This window comes from Mesocricetus auratus, unplaced genomic scaffold (genome assembly GCF_017639785.1).
Source record: "Mesocricetus auratus isolate SY011 unplaced genomic scaffold, BCM_Maur_2.0 Super-Scaffold_100038, whole genome shotgun sequence".
NCBI classification, from domain to species: Eukaryota; Metazoa; Chordata; class Mammalia; order Rodentia; family Cricetidae; genus Mesocricetus; species Mesocricetus auratus.
The window spans coordinates 6,340,825-6,353,655 of record NW_024429216.1 but is presented as its reverse complement, the minus strand read 5'-3'; the positions used below and the strand labels follow the sequence as shown (position 1 = coordinate 6,353,655).

General features: G+C 55.7%; 2 protein-coding genes across 7 annotated transcripts; one reads left to right on the top strand and one right to left on the bottom strand.

The window, feature by feature from the left end:
* Nucleotides 1-66: 66 nt before the first annotated feature.
* On the top strand, nt 67-3,673 carry Ggn (gametogenetin). 6 transcript variants are annotated; one of them, XM_040734692.1, is made up of 3 exons: nt 67-318; nt 1,071-3,005; nt 3,494-3,673. In XM_040734692.1, the coding sequence occupies exons 2-3, from the start codon at nt 1,090-1,092 to the stop codon at nt 3,609-3,611; spliced, it is 2,034 nt and encodes a 677-aa protein (XP_040590626.1). In that variant the 5' UTR covers nt 67-318; nt 1,071-1,089; the 3' UTR covers nt 3,612-3,673. The 6 variants fall into 6 exon arrangements, 5 of the variants coding, with proteins under 5 accessions (XP_040590626.1, XP_040590625.1, XP_040590627.1 ...); XM_040734691.1 differs by lacking the exon at nt 67-318 and adding an exon at nt 329-485; XM_040734693.1 differs by lacking the exon at nt 67-318 and adding an exon at nt 635-840.
* Nucleotides 3,674-4,128: 455 nt separating this feature from the next.
* Nucleotides 4,129-10,768, bottom strand: Psmd8 (proteasome 26S subunit, non-ATPase 8). The gene is made up of 7 exons (XM_040734696.1): nt 10,368-10,768; nt 9,226-9,298; nt 9,011-9,113; nt 7,539-7,704; nt 6,562-6,662; nt 5,944-6,055; nt 4,129-4,626 (listed from the first exon to the last, which is right to left on the bottom strand). The coding sequence occupies exons 1-7, from the start codon at nt 10,731-10,733 to the stop codon at nt 4,489-4,491; spliced, it is 1,059 nt and encodes a 352-aa protein (XP_040590630.1). The 5' UTR covers nt 10,734-10,768; the 3' UTR covers nt 4,129-4,488.
* Between the last annotated feature and the right edge of the window lie 2,063 nt (nt 10,769-12,831).

Sequence of the window (12,831 nt, the reverse complement as noted above, 5' to 3'; positions counted from 1 at the left end):
TCCGGGGAGGGGCTTAACGGAGAGGGGCGGGGCACTGTGAGGGGTGGGGCATAAGGCAAAGGGGCTTGCACCTCGGGTGGACACCCTGGTTATTTCTAAGGGCCATCTGGGTTCCAAGGGCTGAGCTCAAGCCGGCCCACGGGGGCGTGGCCTCGAGCTCTGGGCGTGGCTTCGATCTCGGGGGTCGTCCTCGCCGTCTCGCCCGCTCGCCTTCACCCGCACACCCGTTCTTTTCGGTTACTTTCTGCTACGGCCGTTCCCCGCCCTGCCCCGGGTCCACGGGGCCGTGATCTGATCTTCGGTCGGCTGTAGGAGTCGGTGAGTGGGGTCCACGGCGCGGAGGAGCCGGGGCGGAGCCTGAGGGAAAGGGGTGGAGCCTAAGTTAAGAGCTGTCACAAACGCCGAGCGGGAAAAGTTTAGGCGGCTTGAGGATTTGCTGCTGGCTGAGAAGAGGGAGGGATCCACATGATCGAGCGAGGGAGACGGTGGGTGATCGGGGGGCTAGGGCTGAAGGACCGACCGGGGCGTCGGTCAGACCGCGGTCCTCTGGGCTTGCTGGGCCGACGCCGACCTGAGCCCGGTGGGGGCGGGGTGAGGATGCGGCCCGAGTCCTTGACAATCGGGGGCGGGGCTTGGGCCTAGGGACCGGGTTAGAGTGCCGGGTTAGCGCAGAAGCCTGAATTCCTTGCTGGCTACTGGGCATCACCATCATTACCGGTGCGGTTTAAAACTCAACAGAGAGGCTGACAAGAACTGATCCCTGAAGCCTGGAGATCCCGGGCGTGGCCGGCGTGTTAGGGATGTGATCTAAGCAGCCAAGGAGTCGGGGCTGGCACCTTGGTACATTAAGAAGTCGGGTTCGAAGAGTAAGGGCCGCGGCTCTGAGAGCTTGGGGAAGTGGGCGTGGGCATGACGAATCGGAGAACTGGAGACTTAAAGAGACGGGGTCTGAGAGGGTACTGAAAAGGGCAGGGCAGACAAATGCAGACAGGGACAGTCCAAAAGCAGCCTGCGCCGTGGAGTCCCCGCCGAGCCCGCCGACTGACTGGTGGAAGTTTATTTAACCACAGTCTCCGACCTCCGTCGAAAATGGGGAACGTGCAGTCGGAGCCTTCCGCGGGCGGGGGCTCCCGAAAAGAGCAGGCCTCGGACCGCGCACCCGACTCGCGCAGGACGCCTCTGGTGGAGCCCGAGGTGACCCCCTCATCCCCAGCCATGCGCCTGGCTCGAGGGCTGGGCGTCTGGTTCCCTGGCAGTTCCGGGCCCCCGGGACTCCTGATGCCCCCGGAGCCCCAGGCCTCACCCTCGCCCCTGCCCCTGACCTTAGAACTGCCCTCGCCAGTGACACCCCCTCCAGAGGAGGCGGCTACGGCGACGGTCTCCACACCACCCCCGCCCCCCGTGGGGACCCTGCTGCCCGCGCCATCTAAGTGGCGAAAATCCACGGGCACTGCAGTGCCTCGGATCCGCGGCCTGCTGGAGGCGAGCCATCGTGGCCAGGGTGACCCTCCGAGCCTCCGCCCGCTGCCACCGCTGCCCCGGCAACTGACCGAAAAAGAACCGGTCCCGAGGGCCCCAGCTCCCCCTCCGACGCTCCTGGAGCCTCGGAAGCAGCTACCGCCAGCCCCTCCGCCTTGCGACCAGCAGCAGCCCCCGAGCCGCAGAGTCACTCCGGCCTCGTCGCCCACAAGCCCCGCAGAAAGCCAGGTCAGACACAGCAGCGAGGGTCCGGCGGCCGGGGGAGCCCGCGGAGGGGCGCCTCCCCAAGGCGGAGAGGGTGAGATGGCTCGCTCTGCTACTTCCGAGTCCGGCCTGAGCCTGCTGTGTAAAGTCACCTTCAAGTCGGGGCCCCACTTGTGCCCCCCGTCGACCTTAGGCCCCTTAACAGCCAAGGCCTCCCCCGGGGCCGGCGGAGGAGGAGGACTGTTTGCCTCTTCGGGAGCCATCTCCTATGCTGAGGTACTGAAGCAGGGGCCCCAACCTCCTGGTGTCACTCGTCCCCTGGGCGAGGCGCCTCGTACGGCTCAGGAAACCGAGGGCGGTGACGGAGATTGTGAAGGATGTTCTGGTCCCCCTTCGGCACCTGCTCCCCTTGCCCGAGCTCTACCGCCACCCCCTTACACCACCTTCCCAGGTTCAAAGCCCAAATTCGACTGGGTGAGCCCTCCCGATGGCACTGAGCGGCACTTCCGATTCAACGGGGCAGTCGGGGGAATCGGGGCACCCCGACGGCGCACAACCACACCCTCAGGGCCTTGGGGCTCCCCTCCACCAAAGTCAGGTCAGACGCATCCAGCTTCCGGGCCCCGGAGGCCCGCGCCTGCCTTGCTGGCACCGCCCATGTTCATCTTCCCGGCGCCCACCAACGGCGAGCCTGCACGCCCAGTGCCTCCAGGTCGGCAGCAGACACCTCCGTTGCCACCACCACCGCCGACGCCACCAACCACTCCGCCACCGGTGCCGCCACCCATACCACAGCCGCCAGCACTTCCGAGGACGCCGATACTGGTGGCCCACACACCTATCCCAGACCCTGGCCACGTGGAGCCAGCCTTGGCTCCCACTCCTGTCCCCGCTCTCCCCCCTACGGTGGCTGCCGACCAGGCCCCGCCCCCACCCCCGCCTCCAGCCCCCGCTCCGGCCACATCCCCAGCTCCAGCAACCACCACCACCACCACCACCACCACCACCACCTCTGAGCCTGCACCGCCGGTGCCCCAGCCCACCAAGATTCGCACACGCAAGAACAAAGGTCCCCGAGCCACCCGGGGTGTGATCCGTGAAGAGGTATCTGGGGACGGCCCTCGGGAACTGGCTGCGACTCCGGTGGCTGACGGCAGCGGCAGTGGAGGCGGTAGCAGCAGCGGAACCTCCACGGCTGGGGCCCCGAACAAGGGTGCAGCGCGCCACTGGCCGCCTTTCGAGGTGCTTAATTCTTGTCCCTGCAAGTGCTACTGCCGCCATCAACCCCGTCACCGACGCCTGCCACGCAACGTGTCTGCCTGGTGAGGGAGATGGAGTAGTGGGCACACTCCCAAGTTCAGCACCCATTTTCCCTGGATAGAGTAAGATTCAACACTGGCATCCTGACCATAGGCTGACCCTTGGTCCCCAGCTCTGTAGGCTTCCTGTTGGTCTGAACCTATTCTGCCTTAACCCTGTCCCTAAGGATACTAGGGACCAGTCCCAAGTTTATTCTCAGAGATGGAGAAGGAAACAACTGTCTCTCAGGAACCTGGGGTGGGGTAAATAATAGGCCCCCAGCTTTCCTGGGCCGGGTGAAATCTCCACCCACCTACCCGGGACCAGGGCTTTGGGAACTAACCTCGCTATAGACAAAACCCTGCCTCGGCCTCCTTCCTATTCTACAAGGGTGTACCTCTGCCCCAAGTGCCCTGGGAGCCTTATGACACTTCCAGGGTTGTCTTTATGCCCATGGGAAGGTGAAGCCCAGACCCCACAGACAGATGCTGTCCATTCTTCCTTCTCCCAGGCTGAGTACACCCACCAACCACCTGAGCGAGCCGCCCTGGGTGGCCACTGTCAAGCTAGCTGGCTCCCTAGTAGCTGGCCTGGAGCACTACGACTTGCAGGCCACCCATTCCAACTGAGGGCCGTCCGCCCAGCACCCTCCGCCTCACGTCCCCTGTCAATAAAGTACCCGGTCTACACAGCTCGCCTGGCTGTCTGTCAGTTACCACCAGGGAGGCTGGTGCAGAGACAGCAGAGCGAGGCCTCCCTTAAAGAACCAACTCCTACGCACACCAAGTACGGTGACTGAGTCAAAGCAGGAGAGATGCCAGTGAGCATCCACATTAGGCCCGGGGACAGGGTCTTGTCCCCTTCATACCACCAACGCTGCGGCTGACCCGAAGTCACAGGTCACTCTGGAGCAACGGTGAGGGTTACCAACTGGGCGGCTTTCTTGAAAACCCCACAGGTAGCTTGGCCAGACTTGGACTTCTTAAACAGTTTCCCAAGAACTTTGAAGCAGTCTAAGTTACAATGTTGGCTCAGCGAGGCCAGACTTGGCACACCTACATCAGGGCTCATACCATGTATTATAGAGGGCTCAATGGTAGTATAGAGGGCTCAATGGTAGCTCACAGACAAGGTCAGTTTCACATGTCATTTGAAAAATTATTTAATCCATGGCCATTTTTTAATGAGACACGGTGCTTCACTGAAAAAAATCTAGTCCCTGACCCACCACCGCAATGCATCCACAGCTGGCTATGAGTCCCTCAATGTGGGCCTGTGCTCTCCCGTGGGCCCCTGGGCATCTACACTTAAAACCCAGAGCAATGGCCACTGGGTAACACATACCAGGAGGCCCAAAGGCCCCCAAACTCTCAAAATCTCAGGAGCAACTGTCTCCCACCGTCCCCCCTGGGAGACTAGGGCCCATAAGAGGTTAATCCGCCTTTATTGAAGGCCAGCCTACACTGGTTTGTTGGACTAGCCATGTCCGCCCGCCCTGGCCTCGGCTCAGACAATCATCTCCAGCTGCCGGGCATACTCGATGACCTGTTTGGCCAGCTCGGTGGAGGGGATGGTGGTGTCTTCTGGCTTCTGGTGCTGGCTGGCAAAGCTGTAGTAGTTGTTAGGTCCCAGGACCCAACCTCGCTGGAGGAAGAGAAACCAGAAGTAAGTGGGTGATCCCACAGGCTGTTCCCACCCCACGTAACCACCTCTCAGTAGATTATGGCTCCTTTCTTCACAGATCACTGCCACCAGAGTAACCAGAGGCAAGAAATGTCACCCCATGTTTGAGATGAGTACCACAGGCATGGTCTTCTATGTGAAGCCTCTGAGCAATGAAATAGTATTTGGCCTACAGTAAGTAGTTAATGGCTGTCACCATCACATCTCAGATTCATTCCTTTGGCAGCCTGCTCTTGAGCCTGGTGTGCGGACCACTTGGCTAGCCTGACCTGACAACTTCAGTCTGCTCTTGATTCTTCTGCTTCCTGGACACCAAGGTCAGTATGCAGCATGTGTCAGCTACTCCAGGGGCACTGCTCCTACTCAGAGGTTCCACACCAAATGCAACATCTTATAGGACAAGCTGCTTCTAAGGAATTCTGCTAGGGGCAAACCTAATATGCAGAGCACCCTCGGACCTGGTGCCAAGCGTCATGCTAAGCTCCACGCACATGTTAAACTCTAGGCCCCTCCTAGGGAAAGGCCAGCAAGTTCAGAGAGGCTGAGCACATGTTAAACTCTAGGCCCCTCCTAGGGAAAGGCCAGCAAGCTCAGAGAGGCTGAGCACATGTTAAACTCTAGGCCCCTCCTAGGGAAAGGCCAGCAAGTTCAGAGAGGCTGAGCACATGTTAAACTCTAGGCCCCTCCTAGGGAAAGGCCAGCAAGCTCAGAGAGGCTGAGCCATTTGTCTGAGGTCTCACAAGTGGATTTAGCTGTGGGCAACCTTTATTCTAGTGTCCCCCGGAGGACCCACACTGTGTCCCCCAGACTACCCATACAGTACATTAACACTGTCCCCCAGACTACCCACACTGTATTGACACTGTGTCCCCCAGACTACCCATACCGTACATTAACACTGTGTCCCCCAGACTACCCACACTGTATTGACACTGTGTCCCCCAGACTACCCATACCGTACATTAACACTGTGTCCCCCAGACTACCCACACTGTATTGACAGTGTCCCCCAGACTACCCATACCGTACATTAACACTGTGTCCCCCAGACTACCCACACTGTATTGACACTGTGTCCCCCAGACTACCCACACTGTATTGACACTGTGTCCCCCAGACTACCCACACTGTATTGACACTGTGTCCCCCAGACTACCCAGACCGTACATTAACTCTGTGTCCCCCAGACTACCCACACTGTGTACTAACACTGTTGAGACAAGGTACAACACTATTTCCCAACCCCAACCCACAGTCCCTGCCCCACACCACAGCCACCTTCTTGGCATAGTCTGTCATCTTTTTGGGCGTGCTGAAGAAGAGAATCCGGGTAGCCTCAGCGAAAAGGATTTTCTCATAGGCCTTCTCAATGCATCCTGCGATTTCATCCCTGTGGGAAGGTGGTAGTTCTCACTACGGAGCAGACAGACAACCTCCCAGGCCCTATCCTCCTGGGAGCTCCGGCTCTGAGGGAGTCTTCACAGGAAGGAGCACAGGCCCTCCTCAGAGTCTGGAGGAGGCTCTTGCGCGAATGAAGAAGAGTGCTTGTCTAGCATGCTGAAGCACACTCCCATCCTCAGCATGAGTCCAGGTGTGGGGTGCATGTCTGTACTCCCAGCACTTGGGAGGCGGAGGCAGGAGGATTAGGTTCACAGCCAGTCTCAGCTACCTGAAACCCTTTCTCAACAGCCCGACCTCCCAGAACAGGCATTATGGCTGGGAGGGCAACTCAGAGGTAGAGGACTCGCTCAGTTTGCACGGGGCTCTGATTATACCCCCAGAAGGGGGAACATATCCACTATGAAAAACACCAAGGCATCAAATGACAGGAATTGGCAGGGTGGCATCTGGGGAAACAGCAAGGCCAGGGAGTCTGGGGACCCAGACCCCACATACCTGATAGTATCCAGCAGGATGTCAATGAAGAAAGTATAGCTCTCAGCGGGGATGTTCCCCTTGGCCAGGAACACCTTGTTGTAGCTGCCCTCCATCAGGTACTGCCAAGGAGAAGAGGACGAGCGTGAAGGGAGCACGGGGGCTTCCCTGCCCCCACCCTGTGAAGGGAGCACGGGGGCTTCCCTGCTCCCCACCCTGTGAAGGGAGCACGGGGGCTTCCCTGCCCCCCACCCTGTGAAGGGAGCACGGGGGCTTCCCTGCTCCCCACCCTGTGAAGGGAGCACGGGGGCTTCCCTGCCCCCTGGTGCCTCCCAAACCCCGCTCTACCACAGCACCCTTGCCACACGGCCCACCCATTCCCCGCAGCCTGGGCTCCTCCTCTTCTACAGAGCCTTACCTGGCTTACACACACTCACCCTGGCAGCCTACTCTGGGCTGGCATTGTCCAATTACAAGGGAGGAGGATGTATCAAGCCCAGCTCCCACTCTGCACACATGTAAACTGCTGCTCCTACCTGCCACTCAGCCACCCTTCCCACAGGAAATCCTCAGGAGGCCTCGGCACCCGGCAACTTCCTAAAGGCTCCCAAGGCTCTCCCCGAGCCTTATCCCCTTGTTGCTTAACTTCTTTGTTGTCCCTCAGATATGGCAGGCAGGTTTGAGCCTCAGGACACAGGCAGCCTCTTCCAGATGACCTCTTAGCCTCCCAGGCCCAAGTCCCCATAATACTTCATGTCTCACAGACAACAGCGGTGACTCATTGTTTTGGTACCCGATGCTTTCTCCCCTCACTGTCTCAAGATTCACCTTAACATGAAAACTACCCTGGTACCTGGCACAGACCTGTTTTTATTTGCTGGTTAAATGAGTTGGTGGGTTGAAATGGCTGAACCCTGATCATTCCTCCAGGAGCCCTCAAGATCTGAACTGATACCACCCTCCTCAGCCCGGTTCTCCCTTCCCCTGCCCATCCTCACTTGCTCGAGGGACACAGGGTGCTTGATGTAGACATTGGTCTGGATGTCCTTGGCAGGCAAGCGTTCTAATTCTGTGTGGAACTCAGCCACTCGGTTCTGGGAGAGCAGGAAGAGGAGGTTGAGGCCCAGGAGCTGGTGCATGTAGGCTGACTCAGGTAGCTGTTCCCTGTAAACCAGGGAGGGAGGGAACCAAGGTTAGTAGGTCCTGGGGACCTAACCAAGTGCCTCATCTACCTTCCAGAATCCTTGGAACTACAGACAAGTGATGCCCAGCGAGGCAAGAAAAGCCACAAGTCACATGGACCAAGCAAGGTCCCTCAACCCACGGTTTCCTATCTGTAAACAGTTGTCACTAAGTAGCCATACCGCAAAGGCAGGTTCAGTAAACATAAGCGAGTGAAATGGCCTAACTTCCGTATAAAGTCCTAAAAATAGCCTCCGGAGGTTAGGCAGCTGTCTACCTAGTATGGACAACACCCCAGGTCTGATCCCCAGACATGGGGTGCACATCTGCAATTGCAGCTATTGGGAAGTAGAGGCAGGAGCATCAGAAGTTCAAGACTACCCTGGGCTACACAGAGTTCTCAGCCAGCTTGGGGAACAGAAGACACAGTTCAAAAAACAACAGCTGGGTATGGTGGCCCAAGACTTTTATGCCAACACTCAGGAGGCAGAGGCAGGATGACAATAAACTTAAGGGCAGCTTGAGCTATGTGGCAAAAACTCAAAAACAAGCCAGGCAGTGGTGGCACACGCCTTTAATCCCAGCATTTGGGAGGCACAGGCAGGTGGATCTGAGTTCCAGGACAGCCAGAGCTAAACAGAGAAACCCTGTGTCAAACCAAACCAAACCAAAACAACACAACACAACAAACCAGCAGGGGGCAGCACTATAATCTCCAAGCAAAGGCACTTGAAACCTGTCTCAAAACAAGCAAAAAGTGAAGCAAAATAGCATCCTGTTGGCGGCTATAGATCCGTCAGGAGTCAAGAATATCGCCTGGTAGATGAAAGGTGACAAGTAGCCACAACAGTAGAGCGAACACAGTTTAAGGATCAGGAGAAACAGATGGGAGGGGCTAAGGATGGCTCAGCAGTGAAGAGCTCAGCAGTGCAGAGGTCCTGAGTTCAATTCCCAGCAGTCACATGGCGGCTCACAACCACCTGTAAAGGCATCCGATGCCCTCTTCTGATGTGCAGGCATACATGCAAAGCACCCGTATACACAAAAATACATAAATATTTAAGAAAAAGGAAAACTGGTTAGAAACTTACAGAAATGGACCACAAAAGCCAAGTACTACATAAACCCAGTCTCAAGACTTGCAAGTCAATCCCCTGTCTCCCCATCTTCCGGGGACAGAGCTAGGAACAGCAATGGTTCCCAGGGGATGAAGCCAACAGGAGGGAGCCACCAAGCAACCCCCCCACCCCCGCTCCAACCCCCTCCCGGAAGGAGGGCCCAACCTCACTTGTAATCAAAGTAGTAGCATTTGAGCTGGGCCATGTAGCGCTCGAAGGAAGGGATGTCCTTGCACAGGATACTCCACTGTGCCCCGATCTCCAGTATGTCACCTGTTAGGAAGGGGGTGGCTCTGAGGTGGCGACAGGAATCCCTCCTGGGATCATCACTACCATCCTTACCATCACCCGCTGCCACCACCCTCCACCAGCCAATGACACTCACGGGCCAGAATGAGCTGCTGTTTGGTCAGTTTGGTCCCTGTGGTTGGCAGGAAATTGAGCTCCAGTAGAACCAGCTGAGGGGGAAGGAACGAAGATGAGACTTCAAACACAGGTTACCCACTTTCTCTGGACTTTGATGCTTCTACTTGGAAAATGGAACTTCCGGGCATCCTTACTCAATACAACTGCTATGAGTAAGAAGGGAGTCCGTCCTTGTCAAGCGCTCAGCCTAGGGCTCCGTTGGATTGCCTCATTTTACGATGAAGGACTCCACTGGCAACCAGGAGTCACTCATGGGGTGGGGAAGACACTGGTGACCTCAATTCTCTGTTGCTATTTTTGGCTTGTTTGGGGTTTCTGTTTTGTTTCAGACAGGATCTGGATTTGCAGGCCAGTCTGGCCTACAACTGGAGATCCCAGTGTCAGCCTCCCAAGTGCTAAGATTACAAGACTGGAACGTCTCATGCCCAGTTCTGGGAACACCTCCCTGCCACACTCTGCCTGAGAAGGGGTAACTAGGCTAGGCCCAAATCTACGTCAAGGAGTGCGAGGCACTAATTTTCCTCTTCCCCAAATCCAGCCCAGACACCATTCTTTAGTAAATTTAGGGACCTAATATATATTTTGCTGTTGCTGTTTGGCTACTGATTAATAATAATAGTTGTTTTTTAGATGAGGTCTCGATACATAACCCTAGCCGTCTTGAACTTGCTATCAGAGACCAGGCTGGCCTCCCATACATCTGAATATGTTTACAATCCATCTTTTACCCTCCTCTGGGTTCGGTACGGCCCCAGACTAATTGCTTTTGCCCCTCTTCGCATAGATGCATCCTTAACCTCTGCTCGCCCACCGCTTGCCTTGGCTTGCCCACACGGCCTGTCATCTCGACCCCGCTCGGTTTTGTCTGATCCTGTCCCTGCCCCTCCAAACACCCATCCGTCCCATTCGATTCTGCCAACGCAATGTTTCCCTCACTCCACTCCCGCCACCGTAAGTAAGGGCCGTGCTCGGTCTGCGGCAGCCACCCCACCTCGGAGCCCTCCGGGTCCACCCTGTGCCGTTCCGAACCTCGCTCTTTCCCTCCCTCGGCTCGCTCTACTACCCCGGGCTCCCCGCGCCGTCCCCCGCGCCGACCCCTACCTTCAGACGGCCCAGCTCCTCTCCACATTTACTGAGATTCGGGCTCTTCCGGTTCCACTCGTCCTTGAGTTGCTCGTACATGCCGGCTGCCGCCTGCAAGACCGCGCCCGAGGTGGCCGCGGGCCCCGAGCTCGAGACGCCGGTCGTCCCGTTCACCGCCGCCGCCGCCGCCATCTTCCGTGATGCGGCAAACCGCCGACCCGACTTACGGCAGCGACGCCGAGAAACGGCCTCACGGCGGAAATGAGGCCGAGAGGTGGAGCCCACAGCTGGAGGCGGAGCCACGGCCGCCAGCCTCTGCCCGCCGCGGGTGGAGCGCCGCGGCTCTCCCCTGGGCGCCTTCCCAGGCCGGCCCTTAACGAACATGGCAGGGCGCCGCCTCTCTCTGCTGTCACTCAAAGTGGTGAGCGGAAGTCGGTTTGCCCCAACTGAAAAAAAAAAAAAAATGACGTCCACAGTGCCTCGCCCATTCCCGTAGCCAATATGGCCACCCTTGCTTCAGTCTGTGGGAGTCTCCAACTTAAGGATTCCGTCTATAGGCCAAGAGGTGGCGACGTGGAGCCATCTGGAAAACTGTCAAGTGTCACTACATAGACAGGCTTTGAGAGGACCAGCAGGTGGGATTTAAAGTCAGGTCCCTCAGTTTATCAGAAAATCATTCTACCACATTACATTTTTTCTTAGTTTTGAAATTAAAATATAATTATGGAAGGCGGGCATAATGGTTCAGGCCTTTAGTCCCAGTACTCAGGAGGCAGAGTTTGAGGCCAGTTTGATCTATACCAAGAGTTCCAGAACAGCCAGAATTACATAGAAAAATCCTGTCTCTAACAGGTAGACAGACAGACAGACCAGGAAGTGGAGCAATTCTATCTATAGTTTCTATAGGCTGGAGTTGGCTGGCTTTTTCATCTTTGGCTCCTTACCCTTTGGGGGAACCCACCACCCAGCTACCAAATAAATGCACACACAGAGACTTATTACTTATGAATGCCCAGCCTTAACTTGGCCTATTTCCAGCCAGTTTTTTTGTTGTTTTTCGAGACAGGGTTTCTCTGTGGCTTTGGAGGCTGTTCTGGAACTCTCTCTGTAGACCAGGCTGGCCTCGAACTCACAGAGATTCGCCTGCCTCTGCCTCCCGAGTACTGGGAATAAAGGCGTGCGCCACCAACGCCCGGCCCAGCCAGTTTTTCTTAAACTATCCCATCTGCCTTTTGCCTCTGGGCTTTTACCTTTATTCTGTATACCCTTCTGTACGTCTTACTCCATGGCTTGCTGTACAGCTGGCTGCCCCTGAAGTCCTCTCTCCTTGTTGTCTTGTTCTTCCTCGTTCTTCGTTTCCCGTTCGTCCTCTCTGCCTGCCAGCCCCGCCTATCCTTGCCCCTGCCTGGCTGTTGTCCATTCAGCTCTTTATTAAACAGTCAGGGCCTTAGACAAAGCAGCACAGCTTCACAGAGTTAAACAAATGCAGCATAAAGGAATGCAGCAATCTTTGCATCGTTAGAGCAAATGTTCCACGGGATAAACAAATGCGACACATCTTAGAATTGCTCTAAGAATAACACGTCTTAGAATGTGACGCATGGAGAGATGGCTCAGGAGTCAAGAGCGAGCGCTTGTCACTTTTACAGAGCTGCATTCCCAGAATCCTCGTGGTAACTCTGTAACTCCAGTTTCAGGGGATTTGGTGCTCTCTCTGACCTCTGTGCATCAGGCACACATGTGGTGTACATACACATATTCAGGAAAAACATTCATCCGTAAAAATGTAAAAACATCACATTGTTTCCCTCCAACCCTTCCCATGTAATATAAATCCCCACCAAATTCACAGCCTTTAGTCTTGTTTTCTCTGTTATAGATTTCTAAATATGTAAATACAGCCTGCTCAATCCATATAATGCTGCTTGTATGTATACGATTTTAGGACTGACCACTTGGTATTGGATACCAAAAAGAGGGGCTTTTCCCTCAGGAAAACCATTGATGTCCTCAGCGTACCTTAGTTGCCTGTGGTTGTCTGGGGGGGCCAGGTGACATTGTCCCCTTCCATGATAGCGTGTCTATTCATGCCCTTCCATTCGTATCTTTTTTCAGACAGTCATGTCGTTGAGACTTCATTGGTGTAGCTCCCTGACATTTCTAGAGGACTTCTATATATTTATTCAAATTTATACATAATCAACTTAAATATAAATGTATGAACTATTTACAAAAATCACTTAGGTCTATGGCTTTAAATGTCAAAAAGAAGCAGGGAATTTACATGCTTATTTATTTTGGGGCCTGTCCTGGAACTAGCTCTTGTAGACTAGGCTGGTCTCGAACTCACAGAGATCCGCCTGCCTCCCGAGTGCTGGGATTAAAGGCGTGCACCACCACCGCCCAGCCAAGATTTTGTTTTTTCAAATCACTAATTTATTCACTTTGAAGAAGTAGCTTGCCACAGCACTAGTATCACAGG